This window comes from Phacochoerus africanus, chromosome 3 (genome assembly GCF_016906955.1).
Source record: "Phacochoerus africanus isolate WHEZ1 chromosome 3, ROS_Pafr_v1, whole genome shotgun sequence".
NCBI lineage: Eukaryota > Metazoa > Chordata > Mammalia > Artiodactyla > Suidae > Phacochoerus > Phacochoerus africanus.
Genome location: NC_062546.1, coordinates 35,611,733 through 35,630,838, shown reverse-complemented (window position 1 = coordinate 35,630,838; position 19,106 = coordinate 35,611,733). Strand labels below are relative to the sequence as shown.

Here is a 19,106-nt window from a genome sequence, read left to right as displayed (position 1 = left end):
TGGTTGCAGTTATTTTATTTGTTTGTATGTATGTATTTATGCCACACATATGGAGTTCCAGAGCCAGGGATAAAATTGAAGGCGCAGTTGCAACCCAAGCCACAGCTTTGGCAACATCAGATCCTAAACCCACTGTGCCTGGCAGGGGGTTGAACCTGCACCCCAACACTCCCAAGATGCCACTGATCCTGTCAAGCTACAGCAGAACCCCTGTTATTATTTTATTAAAGTGAAGCTTTTACTTTGCATGAGTGGGTCCCAAACCAGGGAGCCCCAGGGCAGCTCTGATTAGAAAGCCTTCCCCAATCCTGTTTCCTGTAGATCCTGAGAACGCTCTAACCAAGTCTTCCCGGGAGTTCCCATCGTGGCTCAGTGGTTAACGAATCCAACTAGGAACCATGAGATTGCGGGTTCCATCTCTGGCCTTGCTCAGTGGGTTAAGGATCCAGTGTTGCCTTGAGCTGTGGTGTAGCTTGCAGACGCGGGTTGGCTCTCGAGTTGCTGTGACTCTGGCATAGCCCGGCGGCTATAGCTCCGATTAGACCCCTAGCCTGGGAGCCTCCATATGCTGTGGGAGCGGCCCTAGAAAAGGCAAAAAGACAAAAAAAAAAAAGGCTCCCTGAAGCTCCCCCACACCCACCTTGGAGGCAGCCCTCTGCAACAGGCAGCGGACATTGGTCTGTCTTTCAGGCGTCTTCATCACCAAGGGCGACGTGGGAGTGGGCACCATCGTGGGCTCCGCGGTGTTCAATATCCTGTGCATCATTGGCGTCTGTGGGCTCTTCGCAGGGCAGGTAAGACTGATGGCAGAACGCAGCATCCAGGAGGGGCTGTGTGGAGCTAAGGCAGGGGCCTGACTTGCTGGAGCACCCCCCAGCATGGGAGTAGCGGTCTCGGGAGGGATGACCTGAGTTTCACGCCCCAGGAGTCTGCCCCAGGTGGGACTGGAACCTGTACTGGTGGATCATGGAGCACTCAGGTCCACGGGAATAAGTAACCAGCCCACCAGCCTAGAGATGCAGCCAGTGAATCTGAACATGTCATGCTTGTTTTGATACGGTACTGATCCTAACTGGAATAACATAAAACAATCTTAGGAATGGAAATAGAGTAAATAAGAGAGAGAGAGGAAAGGACACTGATCTTTTTTTTTTTTTTTTTTAATGCTAAAAAACAGTTTGCATTTGTCACAGTTTGGGATGTGTCCTCTCTTTTTCTACAAGCATCAAGCATTGGACTTACATTTCCACTTTGAGGGTCATGAGGAGTTTTGCTTGCCTGCATTTTGTCTATAGAGACTATTCCACTGCTGGAGGTGGTGCGGGGCCATGTCCATCTTGTGTCCGTGTTGGAAAGTCTTGGGAAGACACCAAAAGTCACCCAAATGTGAGGCTGCCAGGCATCTGCAGTGTTGCAGTGGCAGCTGGGGGTTTACAGTCACTCCGCCAGCTCTGAGGCCCTGGTTTCTTCGTAGGAAGATTAATCAGAAACACGGTCCTGAGCTCACTGCCCAAACACCCAGGACTGTATCTTCTAGGAAAAGCTCCTTTTAGTAGCCCACTGGGGGTCCCCCTTGGTGGTCTTGGGGAACCTGGTGATCTACCTGGCCAGAGGGTACAGGGACCTGCTAGGAGCAGCTGGCTGGTTTGCAGGGCTAAGGAAAGCTCTTATGAACCTTCTCCCATGCCCTTTTTCAGACCCCTGGTCTTTCAGTCACCTGGCCAGGGGCACCCAGGGCTGCCTGACTCTCATGCAGGCTCCAGAGTCCAAGACAGGGTGTGCCCAGGCACCACTCCCTCCCCACCGCCCACCCCTTGTTCCTGTCACCTTCAGGCCCATTGATTAGTCTGGGTTGCCTGGTGGCTTCCTTGCTTCTGGGCGGCAGGCAGAGGGACCCCTTGATGATCTCATCAGGAGTCAGCTGCAAAGCCCACAGATGGATAGTTTCCTCTGAAGAGGACCCTGGACACCTTGGGGCCACATGGGGTGATCAAGTTCTGCCCAACTCCCTCTTCTGGGCATTTCCTCATTTCACCCTTTTGGTCAGTAATCTCTTGTCTTAGATTTTGTGGACCCACGATCTGGTGGTGTCTTAGATCTCCTATAAATGTAGTCAGTACTGCACCCAAAGAGTTGTCCATCTTTTCCTTCAGTGCATTTGCACTTCCCCAGTTCACCTGCCTCCTGGAGAAGAACTTTCACGTTCTGCAGAGCCTGTGGCCCTTTGCGCTCTCTTAATTAGCTCCATTGCCATTAGCTCTCTGAGCCTCAGTGCAGCTATGATTAGTGTTGGCACTAGGTCATTTGTCATCTATACCTGAAGCTTGATGTGAAGTCAAGCCCAAAATGGGAGACATAATGTAAAGGAATGAAACAAATGGCTGGAAAGTGCCGAGTAAATGCCATGCAGCTTATTACACAGGAGGCGGGTGGAAGGCATTTGTGTTTCATAATTTATCAGCAATGCAGTTCATCACTGGTGTGGTTAGAAAACCTGCAGAAAAGACAAATGGCTTCCTGAGCTTCAGCAAGTGCTGGTATTCGTCAGGCCACCCTCCCTGCTTGGAAGGTCTTTGCCAGACTCATCTCATCCCATCGTGGAGAAGAGCACCAACCACGTGATGACTCTGGGCTCATCCCATCTTCTGATTTCCCTTGTCCTGTGCCCACTTGGAGAGTCCAAGCCCATCTAGCTGTCTTTCTGCTGGCCTTTGTAGAATCTCAGAAGTCTTTGCAGAGGGAGAAAAATAATGTTTTGGACAAAACATGAGCCTGGAGGTCACACTGGCCTGAGTTTGAATCCTGGCTCTGCCTTTGCTGGCTGTGGAGCCTTGGAGAGGGTGTTTCACCTCTCTAAGCCTCAACTTTCTCATCTGTAGAGTGGGTGCAAGGGCACCTACCTCCTAGCATTGCTGTGGATGAAACATATTCAGTATTAAGTTCAGTATTAAGCAGTATCTGGCCCACACAGTAAAAGCTCAATAAGGAGTTACCATTGTGGCTCAGCAAGTTAAGAACCCAACTGGTATCCATAAGTTTGAGAGTTTGATCCCTGGCCTCACTCATTCGGTTAAAGAAACCAGTATTGCTGCAGACGTGGCTCAGATTTGGCATTGCTGTGCCTGTGGTGCAGGCTGGCAGCTGCAGCTCCGATTTGACCCCTAGCCAGGGAACTTCCATATGCTGGTAGTGCAGCCCTAAAAAGAAAATAATAATAATAATAATGAAAGCTCAATAAAAGTTAGACACTGTTATCAGCTCTCAGAAGAATCAGGTTCCCTGAGACCCCTGCCTCCAGATTCCACCCCCAGTCAGTGATAATTTGACCCACCCATTGGCAGAGCTTATTAGCTTACTAGTGGAACAGCTATAGGACACCCAGTGGGGAGGGAAGGTCAGGTCAGAGAGGAGGTCTTTTCATTGCAAATCAGGATGAGGTGTTGACGGAAGCACCATCTCAGGGGACTGAACCTTGCCTCTGTGCTCTCTGATCGGTGTGAGGGAAACAAACATTGGTGAGAAACAGCATTGCCCACTGAGGAGCGCTTCCAGCAGTGGAGCCCATGCAGTGGAACCTTACATTGGAGGATGGGTATTGGGAATTGAACTGATTAATAAATCCAGTCACGAGTCTCACTTAACAGTGTTATTTACGTTGCTCAAGACTTTCATTTTCTGGGAGAATTACCAGCGAGCGCCCATGGGCCTCTCTCTAACGTATTCCGGCGTGAAGGGCTGCTCGTGACCAAGTCTGTTACCCATCTGAAATTAAAGCAATTAAGCCATAAGGTTTGAGTTCCTGTCTCAATTAGGGTTTTGATGAATTCGCTGTAATTAAATGTCTGCTTTAGTAGCAGTTTGCAAACATACCCAGTGCTTTGGTGTTCGCCTAAGGTGCTTTGGGGAGTTTTATGGTACAAGAAGGAAATCGCTTCTTAGAAAGTGGCTTCTAGAGCGGTTCTTGCCATCCTCACAAGATGTTTACAGGGCTGTGGTTCCTACAAGTTGTCTTTATTTATGAACAAAAAAAATAATAATAAAGAAAGAAGACGAAGCTCCGGAGGCAACATGTGATATAGTTCGCATATTGTATTGAAAAAACCTCATGCCTGTTTTGTCAATGTACTTCTGAATTTAAAGCTACCATTTAGGGAGTTCCCGTCATGGGGCAGCGGAAACGAATCCAACTAGGAACCATGAGGTTGCAGGTTCAATCCTTGGCCTCACTCAGTGAGTTAAGGATCCAGCGTTGCCATGAGCTGCAGTGCAGATCGTAGATGCAGCTCAGATCTGGCATTGCTGTGGCTGTGGTGTAGGCTGGCACCTGTAGCTCTGATTAGACCCTGAGCCTGGGAACCTCCATGTGCTGCAGGTGCGGCCATAAAAAAACAGACCAAAAAAAAAAAAAAAAAAAGCTACCCTTCAGAATACGTGAAGCTTTAAAGACATAACCACAAACAGACAGTAAGTAGTGTAAGTACTTTAACGGCATCCCAGATCAGGACTTTCACATTTCGGTTCCTACAGGCCGGCAGATGGCTCCAGCTGATAGTAGAGAACCCCCACATCAGCTCTCTGGCATCCTTGAGATGATGTGCTTTGGTGAGGTCCATCTAATTTTGGCCGTGTTGGCCTTTTTCAATTAACACTCTGTCCATGCCGGCCCCTTACACAAACCCACAGCACCCAGAGGCTGCACCTTTGAATGGAAACTTGCCTACGATTGGGTTTCCCCAGAAGGAGAATCTAAGCAATAGTTTCAAATTCAAGTAGTTTATCTAAAAGGTGATCCAAGGACATGCCAGCGGGGAAGTGGAGCAGTGAGATAAAGAAGACTCAGCAGCCAAGGAAAGTGTGTTCCCAGCAGGGCACCACTGTGGGCTGGGATTACTGCTTCTGGGGGAACTGGGAGATGGTGTAGATTAGTTAAGAGGTTTTCGGTTTCAGGAAACAGAAAACCTTAACTCTAACTAGCCTCTTTTTTTTTTTTTTTTTCCTTGTGCCTTTTCTAGGGCCGCACCCACGGCATATGGAAGTTCCCGGTTTAGGGGTCTAATCAGAGCTGTAGCCTCTGGCCTACACCACAGCCACAGCAACTCGAGATCCAAGCCACGTCTGTGACCTACACCACAGCTCACGGCAAGGATGGATCCTTAACCCACTGAGCGAGGCCAGTGCCCTCAACCTCATGGTTCCTAGTCGGATTCGTTAACCACTGAGCCATGATGGGAACTCCTAACTGGCCTCTTAAATGACAGGAATTTATTGGAGTAGGAAAAATATAGAAGAAAGTGGACATCAGGCATGGTTTGATCAAGACTCCAGCCCCATTTTCTGTGATTCTCTTGTCACTAACCTCCTCTGACCCCTTCCTCATACCTGTTTTCCTTCATGGCAAAAAAAAAAAAAAAAAAAAAATAGCCCCAGCAGTTTCAGGTCTCACATACTCATTCCACCTTGACCAGGAAGGAAGAGAATGACTCCTCACCCTTCATCCCCGACCCGGCATCATCAAACAAAAATCTGACTGGGGCCAACTCAGGTCACCTGACCATCAGGCTAGAGTTACCCCATTGGCTTAGATTACTCAAGAACTACTCAGGCACTTTCTCCTCCTCCCTGGAGCTAAGAATGTGATCAAATATGTTGGTTTTTGTCCTTGGTTATCATAGAAAGTATATAAATAATAACAGAACAAAGCCTACACAGTATCGCTTTGCCACCTCACTGGCTGTGTTCCCTGGGCTGGTGTAACACAAACCACCAAGTTCATACAGATCTGTCACAGATCCTTATGTGGACCTATATTTTCATTTCTTTGGGAGTGGGATTGCTGGGTCATATGGTGAGTATGTTTATAAGAAACCACCAATAGTTTTTCCCAGCAGCCCAAAACCATTTTGTATTCCCACCAGCAATATGTGTCTTCCAGCTGCTCTGCATCATCACCAGCACTTGGTATTATCAGGTTGTTTTGTTTTAATTGTAGCCATTCTCGTGCATGTGTGTGGTACCTCATTGTGGTTTTAATTTGCATTTCCCTGATGGATCATGATATTGAGCATCTTTTCATCTTTTCATGCTTGCCACCATGCATATATCTTTTTTGGCAAGAATCTGTACAAATCTTCACCCATTTTTTAAGGGAGGTTTTTGCCTTCTCATTCCGCTGCCCAGCAGTCTCTCTACCATTATACTCAACCACTTTTCTGAGACCTTCTGTCCAGTTCATTTCTATCTCCAAATCGATAACGTCTCCGTCTCGGGCTGTTAGAAGTGTTTTACAGTGATCCCAGCAGTGTTTCTTAGTTTCGTTGCATGCATTTGGTTTTGCAAGAGAGGCTCTCAGAAACAGCGCTCTTCAATTATGTGGGAGAAAATGAAGAGGTCACTTCCCTTTTGTTCTGCAAACCAGGATGTAGCAGCAATGAGATCTGAGATGCATCGTTTGTGCAACTTGAGGAGCACAGCAGGAGTCCGTGCAGCAGGGGATGGACGTTAATTACAGGGAGCCTCACGTTGCTCCTTGAAAGTGAGCAAAGGGGGTGGCATTTCTGGTCATCATCTAGGTCCTTGGAAAGGCTGCCCATGGTGCTGGCTTAGCAGCAAGGCGCCTGATTAAACTGGATGAGCATCTGAGCAGGCTGTGGACCCACACTCCAGCTAAATGCTGTCACTGTACCAGGAGCCCAGAACCTCATGGCAAGCACAGCTGAGCACCACGCCAAGAAGGAAGTCCATCTTTGGGGCACAGATGTCATTTCTTTTCAAGATCATGCCCAGAGGGACACCACATGCCTGTGCTGCCTCTTATTACACCCAGGCCCCTGGCCCCACGAGCAGCTGAACCTGGGGTTGAAGGGTGAATGAAGTGGGAACAGAAGCCTGTCTGGCTGGCAGATGCTTGTTCTATTGTTTCTCTTTACCAAGCATCTCTAGTCGGCAGCCTGTGCCTGCTGCTGTTCTCACAGCTTTACACATTATCAATTATCAACCCCTTCGATCCTCACAAGAACCCTCTGGGAGGTCAGGGTCTTTACAGAAGGAGAAACTGAGGCTCTCAGAGGCCAGATAACCTGTCAGTCACAGAACCAGTAAGTTGGGAGGCTTTTAGGGCTTCAGGGGAAACACATAATGCCCAGCTCAGCAGATGGCTTTAGACCAGAGGCCTCACTCATTATGCCACTTCCTCATCAGAGCCATCCTCCCTTCATGGCTCAGCGCCTTCCCATCTCCACAAAACCTGCCTTACCAACTAAGCAGAAGGGTGTGATCCAGTGACAAGGAAAAGTGCGCCATCAAATGCCTCTTGCACTGCAGATTAGCACATGTGTGTGGCGTCCACTGACCTTCCATTCTTCTGCTGAACTTGGGCATCTCAGGCCCCGCCCCTACATCCACTCCTGAGCCCCGTGAAACTACCAGGTTGGCCCCAGACACCCCCAGCCTGGCACAGAGACCCCCTCCCAAAGGCACGTGCCCTTAATTCACAGGCAGAGCCTGTGTGCAAAACTAGGAGGTGAAGTATTGCAGTCACAGCCTTCTAACTCCATGTCAGGCAGAGTCACTGCGAAGTGTCCCAAATGGAGAAGAACTGAACATTAGTGGATCATGAACCTGAATGTGCAGAGGACAAGGAAGACCGCATCTGCTCCTGCAGCTGGGTCCACCAGGGTGCCCTTCTTCCCTCCTGTCGCCCCTGCAGTCAGAGGGCACTGCAGGAGCCATGACAGAACAGACCAGAGTTGATGCTCTGGTCAGAGTGTGCATGGCAAGAGCATTGCCAGCACCTGAGTCTACCCAGGACCTAAAATCACAAGCCTGTCTTTGCACAATGATGTGAACTGATGGTGGTTCAGTCTTCCACATTGTCGTCTGTGAATTTAAACCCAGGCTAGTGGGTTCAAGTGGGTTTAAATCCATGAACTGTGATTGGGGAGGCGGGGGGCGGGGAATGGAGTGTTTACTATGTTCCTTCTTTGGGCAGTAAGTCCATTCATTGACTCAACAAATGCCTTTTTTTTTTTTTCGTCTTTTGTCTTCTTAGGGCCACACCCACAGCATATGGAGATTCCCAGGCTAGGGGTCTAATCAGAGCTGTAGCTGCCAGCCTACACCACAGCCACAGCAACTAGGGATCCAACCCACGTCTTCAGCCTACACCACAGCTCATGGAAATGCCGGATCCTCAACCCACTGAGCAAGGCCAGGGATAGAACTTGTGTCTTCATGGATGCTAGTCAGATTCGTTTCCGCTGAGCCACGTCAGGAACTCTATTGTGTACCAGGCACTGGAGAGACACCAGTGGAAAAATCACAGAGTTGTAGCAAGCTGTGGGATGTTAAATATCCAACAAAAATGATAGATGGGCCAATGGATGGATGGGTGGATGGATGGAGAGGTGGATGGAGTTTGAGATAGTGGCACAATGAGATAGGTGTGTGTAGCAGGGGTGGTCCATGTCAAGAAGAAAAACATCACAGGTAAAGATCACAGAGACTGGGTGGGAGAAGAGATCCTTATTTCTAAAGCCTTTCCAGGGACAGTCCCTCTGCAAGCATTAATAGTTTAATGGAGTGAGAAAATAACTGCTAAATTCTACTCCATAAAAAAAAGGGCACCAAATAAAATTTAATTTTTTTAAAAAAGATTCCATTTCCAGGCACTGTTTCAAACATTGGAGTGACTCTCTGAGGAGAGGGAACATGCCGTCCAAGCAGATAGGCAGCCCTTGCCCCTTGGACACGTGAAAGGCTGGTGTGCTGATCTCACAAGCTAGAGTAAGGGGAGAACAGTGCCACGGGTGGCAGCAAGGGGTGTGTGCAGTGGCCAACCCAGCCCCAGTGGTGACCAAATGCATAAGGAGGCTGCAGAGTGAGGGGATCTCTTTTGTGCCAAGAGACAATCGTGGTGCCAGGCTGTGAGCACCCCCCACCCCCTCCCCCCCGCCAAATCTCAGCCCATGTCCACCTGTTTCCCACCCTATCTACAGCACCAAGAGTATTGGCTGCATGTGGCACGTCTGGGCAACCTTTGATACATTCACTGCGTGATATGATACCCTTGACACCAGAGAAGGGAGGATTAATATATGGAGCAGAGATAGAGTTCACAGTGCCCCGGAGCCTGACAGACACACTCAGGAACAATTTGACCAATGCCTGGGACATTAGACCATGTTTAGAGAATGTCACAACTTTCCATCAGGCGCCACCAAGGCAAAGGGATTAAAGCAGTGGGAACTCTCTGGGCAGAACTTGAGACACAGTCTTGAAACAGCATCCTTGGTGTTCTGTGGATTTCCATTCACTGCCTATTATGTGCAGACACAGGACATACGGAGATGAACGAGGAAGGAAGATTCCCTGTCTTCCTAGAGTTCATAGACTAGGGTGGGACCCAGGCAAAGAGCATGGAACCCCATCAGTGATCAAGCAATAGTACAAACAAAAGGCTTTGGAGGAAATGCACTGGGCAGTGGGATGGGGGAACTGGAGTGGGGTCGGAGGGGGAGCAGCCTAGGGAGGTGGTCAGGGAACATGTCACAAAGGAAGCGCAGATCCTGAAGGCAATGTCATATGAAAATCTGGGAAAGAAAGCCCAGGTGGAAAAAGCAGTGGGTGTTGGGACAGGACCAAGCAGGGCACACCTGAGGGCCAGAGGAAAGGCCAGTTTAGAGCCTAGCGATGAAGGGCTGTGGCTGGAAGAGAGCTCTGAACAGATCATGGTGGGGACTCAGCTGCCATGGGAAGCTGTTGGGGACTTTAAGCTGTAGGGTAACATTATCTGCTTTCTTCTCTGGGAAAACTCCTTCCAGCCACTCCACGGAGAAGGACACCCTGTGGTGACAAGATGGTGGCAGAGAAACCAGTTAGGAGGCCGGGGATGAGGCATGAGTTGCATTCTGGTCACTAAATATAAGAAGTGCTTATTGGATTTAGGGTGTTTTTGGAGATGACATTAAGGATTCACTGGTGAATTGTAAATGGGGGCAACAAAATGAGAGGAATCAGGAAAAGTTCTGGGATTTTTGCTCTGAGCAAAGTCCAGTGGGTGCCAACTCTGAAAATGAGGACTAATTGGTCACGAGGAGTTCCCGTTGTGGTTCAGCAGGTTAAACATCCATGACATAATGTCCGTGAGGACGCCGGTTCGATCCCCGGCCTTGCTCAGTGTGTTAAGGATACAGTGTTGCCATAAACTGTGGTGTAAATCGAAGATTTGGCTCTGATTCTGAAACTTACATCACTAATGACTTGAATCTAGCCAGAACCCAGACTGGGACCTGAACCCACAGTTCGTTTTGTGTGTGGCGGGGGGGGGGTGGTGTTGTGGGAGTTTTTTGTTTTGGGGGGGGTGTTTTGTTTTGTTCTGTTTTTGCTTTTTAGAGCCACACCCACAACATATGGAAGTTGCTAGGCTAGGGGTCGAATCAGAGCTACAGCTGCCAGCCTACACCATAGCCAGAGCAACACAGGATCCGAGGATCGCCTGCGACCTACACCACAGCTCACAGCAACGACGGATCCTTAACCCACTGAGCAAGGCCAAGGATCGAACCCACATCCTCATGGATCCTAGTCGGGTTTGTTAACTGATGAGCCATGAAGGGAACTCCCCGAACCCACAGTTTTTTTTTTAATTGTTATTTCCCCAATACAGTTTTTTTTCTACTGTACAGCATGGAGACCCAGTTACACATACATGTACACATTCTTTTTTCTCACATTATCATGCTCCATCATAAGTGACTAGACATAGTTCCCAGGCTACACAGCAGGATCTCATTGCTAATCCATTCCAATAGTAATAGTAATACTATACTATAATTACTATAAAAAGTAATAGTCTGCATCTATTAACCCCAAGCTCCCAGTCCACCCCACTCCCTCCCCCTTCCCCTTGGCAACCACAAGTCTATTCTCCAAGTCCATGATTTTCTTTTCTGTGGAAAGGTTCATTTGTGCCATATATTAGATTCCAGATATAAGTGATATCATATGGCATGTGTCTTTCTCTTTCTGACTTACTTCACTCAGTATGAGAGTCTCTAGTTCCATCCATGTTGCTGCAAATGGCATTATTTTGTTCTTTCTTATGGCCAAGTGATATTCCATCGTGTTTATATATCACATCTTCCTAATCCAGTCATCTGTCGATGGACATTTGGGTTGTTTCCATGTCTTGGCTATTGTGAATTGAATAGTGCTGCAATGAACATGCAGGTGCATGTGTCTTTTTCAAGCAAAGTTTTGTCCAGATATATGCCCAAGAGTGGGATTGCTGGGTCATATGGTAGTTCTATGTATAGATTTCTAAGGTACCTCCACACTGTTCTCCACAGTGGTTGTACCAGCTTATACTCCCACCAACAGTGCAGGAGGGTTCCCTTTTCTCCACACCCCCTCCAGCATTTGTTATTTGTGGACTTAGTAATGATGGCCATTCTGACTGGTTGAGGTGGTACCTCGTGGTAGTTTTGACTTGCATTTCTCTAACAATCAGGGATGTTGAGCATGTTTTCACGTGCTTGTTGGCCATGTGTACATCTTCCTTGGAGAATAGTCTGTTCAGGTCTTTTGCCCATTTTTCCATTGGGTTGTTGGCTTTTTTTGCTGTTGAGTTGTGTAAGTTGTTTGTATATTCTAGAGATTAAGCCCTTGTCAGTTGCATTCTTTGAAACTCTTTTCTCCCATTCTCTAAGTTGTCTTTTTGTTTTCTTTTTGGTTTCCTTTGCTGTGCAAAAGCTTGCCAGTTTGATTAGGTCCCATTGGTTTAGTTTTGCTTTTATTTCTGTTGCTTTGGGAGACTGACCTGCGAAAACATTTGTGAGGTTGAGTCAGAGAATGTTTTGCCTATGTTCTCTTCCAGGAGGTTGATGGTGTCTTGTCTTATATTTAAGTCTTTAAGCCATTTTGAGTTTATTTTCATGCATGGTGTGAGGGTGTGTTCCAGTTTCCTTGATTTGCATGTAGCTGTCCAGGTTTCCCAGCAATACTTGCTGAAAAGACTGTCTTTTTCCCATTTTATGTTCTTGCCTCCCTTGTCAAAGATTAATTGACCATAGGTGTCTGGGTTTATTTCTGGGTTCTCTATTCTGTTCCCTTGGTCTGTCTGTCTGTTTTGGTACCAGTACCACACTGTCTTGATGACTGTGACTTTGTAATATTGCCTGAAGCCTGCAAGAGTTATGCCTCCTGCTTGGTTTTTGTTCCTCAGAATTGCTTTGGCAATTTTGGGTCTTTTGTGGTTCCATATAAATTTTTGTATTGTTTGTTCTAGTTCTGTGAAAAATGTCATGGGTAATTTGATAGGGTTGCATTGAATCTGTAGATTGCTTTGGGTAGTATGGCCATTTTTACAATATTAATTTTTCCAACCCAGGATCATGGAATATCTTTCCATTTCTTTACATCTTCTTTAATTTCCTTGATTAATGTTTTATACTTCTCGGCATATAGGTCCTTTACCTCCTTGGTCAGGTGTATTCCCAGATATTTGATTTTTGGGGGTGCAACTTTAAAAGGTATTATACTTTGGTTTTACTTTTCTAATATTTCCTTGTTAGTATACAGAAATGCAACTGATTTCTGAATGTTAATCTTATATCCTGCTACTTTGCTGAATTTGTTGATCAGTTGAAGTAGTTCTGGGGTTGAGTCCTTAGGGTTTTTTATATATAGTATCATGTCATCTGCATACATTGACAGTTTTACCTCTTCTCTTCCTATTTGGATTCCTTTTATTTCTTTTGTTTGTCTGATTGCTGTGGCTAGGACTTCCAATGCTATGTTGAATAACAGTGGTGAGAGTGGGCATCCTTGTCTCGTTCCAGATTTTAGCAGGAAGGCTTTCAGCTCTTCTCCGTTGAGTATTATATTTTCTGTGGGTTTGTCATAAATGGCTTTGATTATGTTAAGGTATGTTCTCTCTATACCCACTTGGGTAAGAGTTTTGATCATGAATGGATGTTGGACTTTGTCAGATGTTTTTTCTGCATCTCTTGAGATGATCATGTGGCTTTTGACTTTTCTTTTGTTAATGTAGTGTATGACATTGATTGATTTGCATATGTTGAACCATCCTTGTGCACCTGGGATGAATCCCACCTGGTCGTGGTGTATGATCTTTTTTATATTTTGTTGGATTTAGATGGCTAAAATTTTGTTGAGAATTTTTGCATCTATGTTCATCAAAGATATTGGCCTATAGTTTTCTTTTTTGGTGGTATCTTTTTCTAGTTTTGGAATTAGGGTGATAGTGGCATCATAGAATGTCTTTGGGAGTGTTCCTTCTTCTTCAGGCTTTTGAAAAAGTTTAGGCAGGATGGGTATAATGAACCCACAGTTTTTAAATTAAGATCACTTACCTGGTGTCTGGACTTATTAAGTTTCAGGTTCTTTGTGCCTCAGCACAGATGGAATTCAGCAAGAGACAAAGATAAGCAAGAAATAGATTTATTACAATAGGACACTTGTGAGAGAGGCAAGCGGGCAGGCAAGGAGGCTCTGCCCCAAGGATTAGGTGGACTACAGTTTTATAATCCAAGGGGAGTGGAGCTGGGAAAAGACCACTTCTTCCTCTTTCTTGGGTAGTAGCTCCTCCTTGGTATCTGGTAAGAGAGTATTTCACCCTATAATGTCAGACTAGGACTGTCATGGTGCTTATTCAAATCGGCAAAAGGGTGGTCTTTAAACTCCTGCCCTTGGTCTGAACCTGAATGCAGGCCTCACCCCATCCCCCATCCAATGACCTGTAACAGACCTCATGCCTCCACTTGTCAAGCAAGCTTTTCTCATTCTGCTGTCTTTCTTGAGCAATTATTGTCTTTTTTTTTTTTTCCATTTCTAGGGCAGCTCCCACGGCATATGGAGGTTCCCAGGCTAGGGGTCTAATCGGAGCTGTAGCCACCGGCCTACACCAGAGCCAGAGCAACTCGGGATCTGAGCCGCATCTGCGACATACACCACAGCTCACGGCAATGCCGGATCTTTGACCCACGGAGCAAGGCCAGGGATCAAACCCGCAACCTCATGGTTCCTAGTCGGATTCGTTAACCACTGAGCCACAACGGGAACTCCTTCAGCAATTATTAACTTACAGTGGTCTCCCAAAGACCCCTAGGTTTCCCTATCTATGGTCCCCTATTGAGACTTCTACAGTCACCTGTGAAACTATCCTACTCCATCCCTATCAATTCGACCCCTAGCCCAGGAACTTATGACTGCCATATGCCACAGGTGTGGACATAAAAAGAAAAAGGGAAAAAAAAATTGGTCATGAAAAATTAGGAGGGTTTCCTTTCAGAGGATAGCCAGCCTATTATCTAACCTGTTCTGAAGCCTGCCATGGTGCGTCAGATCCAGACACTTGGTAGAGTCACTGAAACCCACTGTGACATTTTTTTGTAGTAGAAAGTTGGATCAGCCATCTGTTACTCACCGGCCAGTTTGCTGAGCAGCTTCTGAGCAGCTCAACCCGCTCAACCTTTCTGAGCAGCCCCTTGACTCTCTTATGGATCCACTCCTCCTGCTGGTGTCACTTGTGGGAAAAGCCCTCACTGATTCCTCACAGGTACAGTGACACTAAATCCTGGACAGCACTGCCCATCTCACGCCAGCTAGACTTTGTGAATTTATAGAGGGCACCTGGGAGCTCCACAGACCACCCGTTGTTGTGATTTGCACACACCGAAGCCGGATCAGAACAGCTGAATCCATAGCACTCACCCTGGTGTGACCTGACCATCATCTTCTCCATCATCACCCCCCCACCCCACCTCCCCAACCCAGGTCCAGACACAGCTGGGGTATTTGATCAGATCATGTGTAAGATGCTGCAGTGCTGTGGGGGTGTCCGCGTTCTCTGGGTTCCTGACCAGCCATACTACTTGCTCATTCATCAGGCAGTAGGGACTCAGTTTGCAGTTTTTAAGTGGAGGAGCAGGGGAGGTAACCAGGGAAATTTTCGTTCTTTTGGTTTGGATATAATATTTTTTTCATATAACAATACACTTTCCTACTCCACTTGGTTTTTTTTTTTTTTTTTTTTTGGCTTCCCCGCAGCATATAGAGTTCCCAGGCCAGGGATCAGATCCAAGCCACAGTCTCAACCTAAGCCTCAGCTGTGGCAACACCAGATCCTTAACCCACTGTGCCGGGATCGAACCTGCATCCCAGTGCTCCAGAGACACCACTGATCTGCTGCGCCACAGCAGAAACTCCTATTCCACTCGTTTTTATTCTGGCCAATCTCCATTCATTTATGCGAAGTAAGAATTTACTTCCTCCTGACCCTGAATCTCCAAGAGAAAGAAACAATAAAATTAACCTTTCCAGATAGTGTGGGGACCATTAGGGGCAACAGGTCGGCTCAGGTGCCAAATGCCTGGCTTTTTCAGACAATGTGAGGTGGGGCCTCGGGTGGCCTGGGGCTTTCCCTCCTCTGACTCTACCAAGGGATGGTGTTTCTATGGCAACCAAGGGACCACACCCTTTCCTGTAGTGGATGTACACTGGTGCCACTCCCCAGCAGATGGGGAAGAAAATGGCCTCTTAAGCTTTGTTTGTGATTTGTTTCCCCAAGATCAAGCTACATCAGCTTCCAAGTTGGGGCACAAAAAGTTAGAATGAGGGTACTCGAGGGGTTAGCCAGTAGCTGGGAGATTCAGGGGCTAGGTCAGCTGTTTGATGACATTAGACCCTTGGCTTTGATGGACTGTCACAAATGAGATTGTCTTAGTTTTATCACTTTAAGATCTTGGTCATTATACAGTAAACTATTTATTCACCTTCTTGCTCTATCCTTAGTCACTGCAACACGCAGCTTCTAAAAACGTGTATCCAAAAAAGAGGGAGGTGGGGAGAGTTCCCTGGTGGTCTAGGACTCAGCACTTTCACCGCTGCAGCCCGGGTTCAGTCCCTGGTCTGGGAACTGAGATCCCCCATCAAGCCACTACATGTAACGGCCAAAAAATAAAAAAAAATTTTTAAATTAAAAACGTAAGCCCCAGCATCCCCGTGATCTCTTTCCTTTTCTCCCCTTTTTGTTCTTTTTAACAATGTACAACTTCGTTCTGCTCTCTCTCTATTTTACCATATGTTTTTAAACTAAAGACACTTTTTGTGTTAATAGATCATCTTTATTGGGATTATAAAAATACAGAATAACATGCCTTAACTCACTTTAATCCTTTTGTCTACCCCCATGGTGTAGATACTGTTTTTCTCATTTTACAGATGAGAAAACAGAGCCCAGAGAGGGAGGTGGTAAAACTTGCCCCAGACCACACATCCGAGAAGAACAGAGCTGGGATGCAGAACCAGGCAGACTTGTTCTAGAATCTGTGTCCTTAATCTTAAGCCAGTGGAGTAAAGCACGTGGCAGGTTGCAGAAGAACATGTCTCATGATGGAAGGAAGGGGCTGTCCACATCAGACAGCTCTTCCCTCTGGTCATGGACAGGGCATCCTTGAACCTTTCATTTTAGAACCTTTTATGCAGGTGCTGAGACGGGTGACCCTGGAGTGTTCTCCAGGTAAGAGATAGCGTGACGTCTCCTTTCAGAAACTGGAACTCTTTCTGCACTACATTTGTATGTGCCCTGATTGTGGAGGGTCCTGAGACGAGATGTGGGACTAAATGGATTTCAAGGCGTTTTCTGTTGTCAGGTTCTAGAACCCACACACATGGCCCTGCAGAGGGTGCAACTGAAAATGCAGCTTCTACACCGGCACTAGTTAGGTCTTGGAGACAGAGTTTTGGGTGAAGCAGGAAGAACAGCTTTATTGCTTTGCCAGGCACAGGAGGCCACAGCAGGCTGATGCTTCAGAACTATGTCCTGTCCTGAGAAGGGATAGCAAGGGGCTTTAGAGGTTTAGCTCGGAAAACAGGGTTACTGATTAAGGTACCTGTATTATTCTTCATCCATAAATCATTTCAGAGTCATCAGATCTGGCGTCTGTCAGTCCGGTGATGGTTTCTGATTGTCTTCGGGGCTATCATTCCTTGACTTTTTCTCTGGAAGGAAGATTGCTTGCAGGGAAGAGGTGTTAGGGAGTGTTTCAATTACAAAAGAAAATGCTAGGTGCAATATAACTCTAACTAGAAAGTAACCATTAGTAAAAGAAAGCAATGAAGAGATCATTTGTGAAAAGGTAGGCACTAGGTGTAATATAACTGTAACGAGAAAGTAAACCTTACTAATAAGTTAGTTGGCCAAGGCAGGACATAACATAATGGAGACTGTTTTAAATAGTTTTTGTATTTATAATGATTTTTATTTTTTCCATTATAGCTGATTAACAGTGTTCTGTCAGTTTTCTACTGTATAGCAAGTATGTGGTATATATACACAGTAGAATACTACACAGCCTTAAAAAAGAACAAAATCATGCCATTTAAATAGTTTTTAGCTGGGACAATATTTCCTCATCATTAACTCTTGAGTCAGCCTTTTGAAACTGAGGGGAGGCTAAAGGAAAGGCCTTTTATTTCAAAACACAAAGATTTAGGGTCTGGCATAGCCCCAGGCTGACTCTGTTCGCTCTGCCCTGGTTCCTAGTCTCTCTTTCAGGGGAACTGAGTCTGCTTCAGGAACAAGCGGAGAATATGGAGAGAGGGCCAGATGGGTTCTCATTCATAAGAGGGAGGCGGAGTGCAGGCATGTCCCCGCTGAGTTGTTTGGTCTCCTTATGGAAACACGATCCTTTTGGAATCCCTGGATGGCTTGGTTTTGCTTGAGACCCCTGGAAAGCTTCCTGAAGGAAAGCCTCAGTGCTCTCCGGAGGAAGCTGTGCACAGAGCTGGGGCGGGAACTCGGTGGCTTTTTGCCCAAGCAGTGGGACACCTCGCACCCTCCCAGCCTCTCTGTACCCACCCCTCTCCTTCTCCAGCCTTCAGACACTGCCAGCTCCACTCAACAAACCCCAAGCATGACTTAGAAGCAAAAGGGTGGGAGTTCCCTGGTAGCTCAGCAGGTTAAGCATCCCACGCTGTTACTGCTGCAGTGTGGGTTCCCTCCCTGGCCCAGGGACTTCCGCAGGGTGCCGGCTTGGCCAAAATAATAATAATAAAATAAATAAATAAAAGTAGAAGTAAAGGGGTCCTTACGAATAGTCAAGTCTCTGGCCCTGATTTGGCCAGGGCTGCAGCTGAGTTTACCGCATCCCAGGCCTGAGCTGAAATCTGTGGGGTTTTGGTCTTCATACTCCTGGCCACACCTCGGCATCTGCCCGCTGACCATCCCCCACTACTCCCCCAGGGGTTGGGCCAGGTCGCCCCGTGGGGGCTGATGGTGTGTGCTGACTTTTAACTTCTCCTGATGTCTGTTTCCAAAGAAAAGAGCAGTGTGGAAGCAGGGGTCCCTAGTGAATATTTCTGAGGTTGTTTTTGGGTTTTTGGTGCTCACATATCAAACAAGCTCCACCGGAGGTGGAATCACTGAACTCCAGAAATGGTCCGAAGTGACTTCATATTTGTGACCTCATCCTTTGGAGGTCTGAACACCAGGCTGGCTGTTGTCAACCACTGAGCCATTGTTTGAAAGCAAGAAGTCTTTCCCTTCAGGAGAAAGAAGTTTCTTGGAGCTCGCAGTGTTTGGGTGCATGTTCTCCCTTCATTCTTTTTTTATTCATTAAATTGTTTTGGAAGCAAGCGTGCTGGCGCCGGCCCTGGAACCGTGCATGTATATAATCCAACAAAACGGCTGGAATTCCTGGGGGTGGGGGGTGCCGGCTACAGCTGTCCTTGGCGCCCTGCTCACAGAGCCTGATGCAAAGAGAAATGTCCAGGAGTTCCCATCGTGGCTCACTAGAAACCCAACAAGCATTCGTGAGGATGCGGGTTCGGATCCCTGGCCTCGCTCAGTGGGCTTAGGATCCAGCATTGCTGTGAGTTGTGGTGGAGGTTGCAGGCAAGGCTTGGATCTGGCGTTGCCGTGGCTGTGGTGTGGGCTGGAAGCTGTAGCTCTGATTCGACCTCTAGCCTGGGAACCTTCATATGCTGCAGGTGCGGCCCTAAAAAGACAAAAAAATGTCCACCTTTCCTCTCTGTTGTTTCTGGGCCCTCACTGAGCCCCATCACTCCACATCTGTGCAAGGATTTCC

At 47.0% G+C, this 19,106-nt stretch overlaps 1 protein-coding gene across 1 annotated transcript in view; it reads left to right on the top strand.

Moving 5' to 3' along the window:
• Positions 1–19,106, top strand: part of SLC24A3 (solute carrier family 24 member 3) — a 510,935-nt gene that overhangs the window by 361,592 nt on the left and 130,237 nt on the right. The window contains exon 6 of the mRNA XM_047771613.1: positions 691–794. Coding sequence (XP_047627569.1) covers positions 691–794 — 104 coding nt within the window. The remainder of the gene's footprint in view (positions 1–690; positions 795–19,106) is intronic.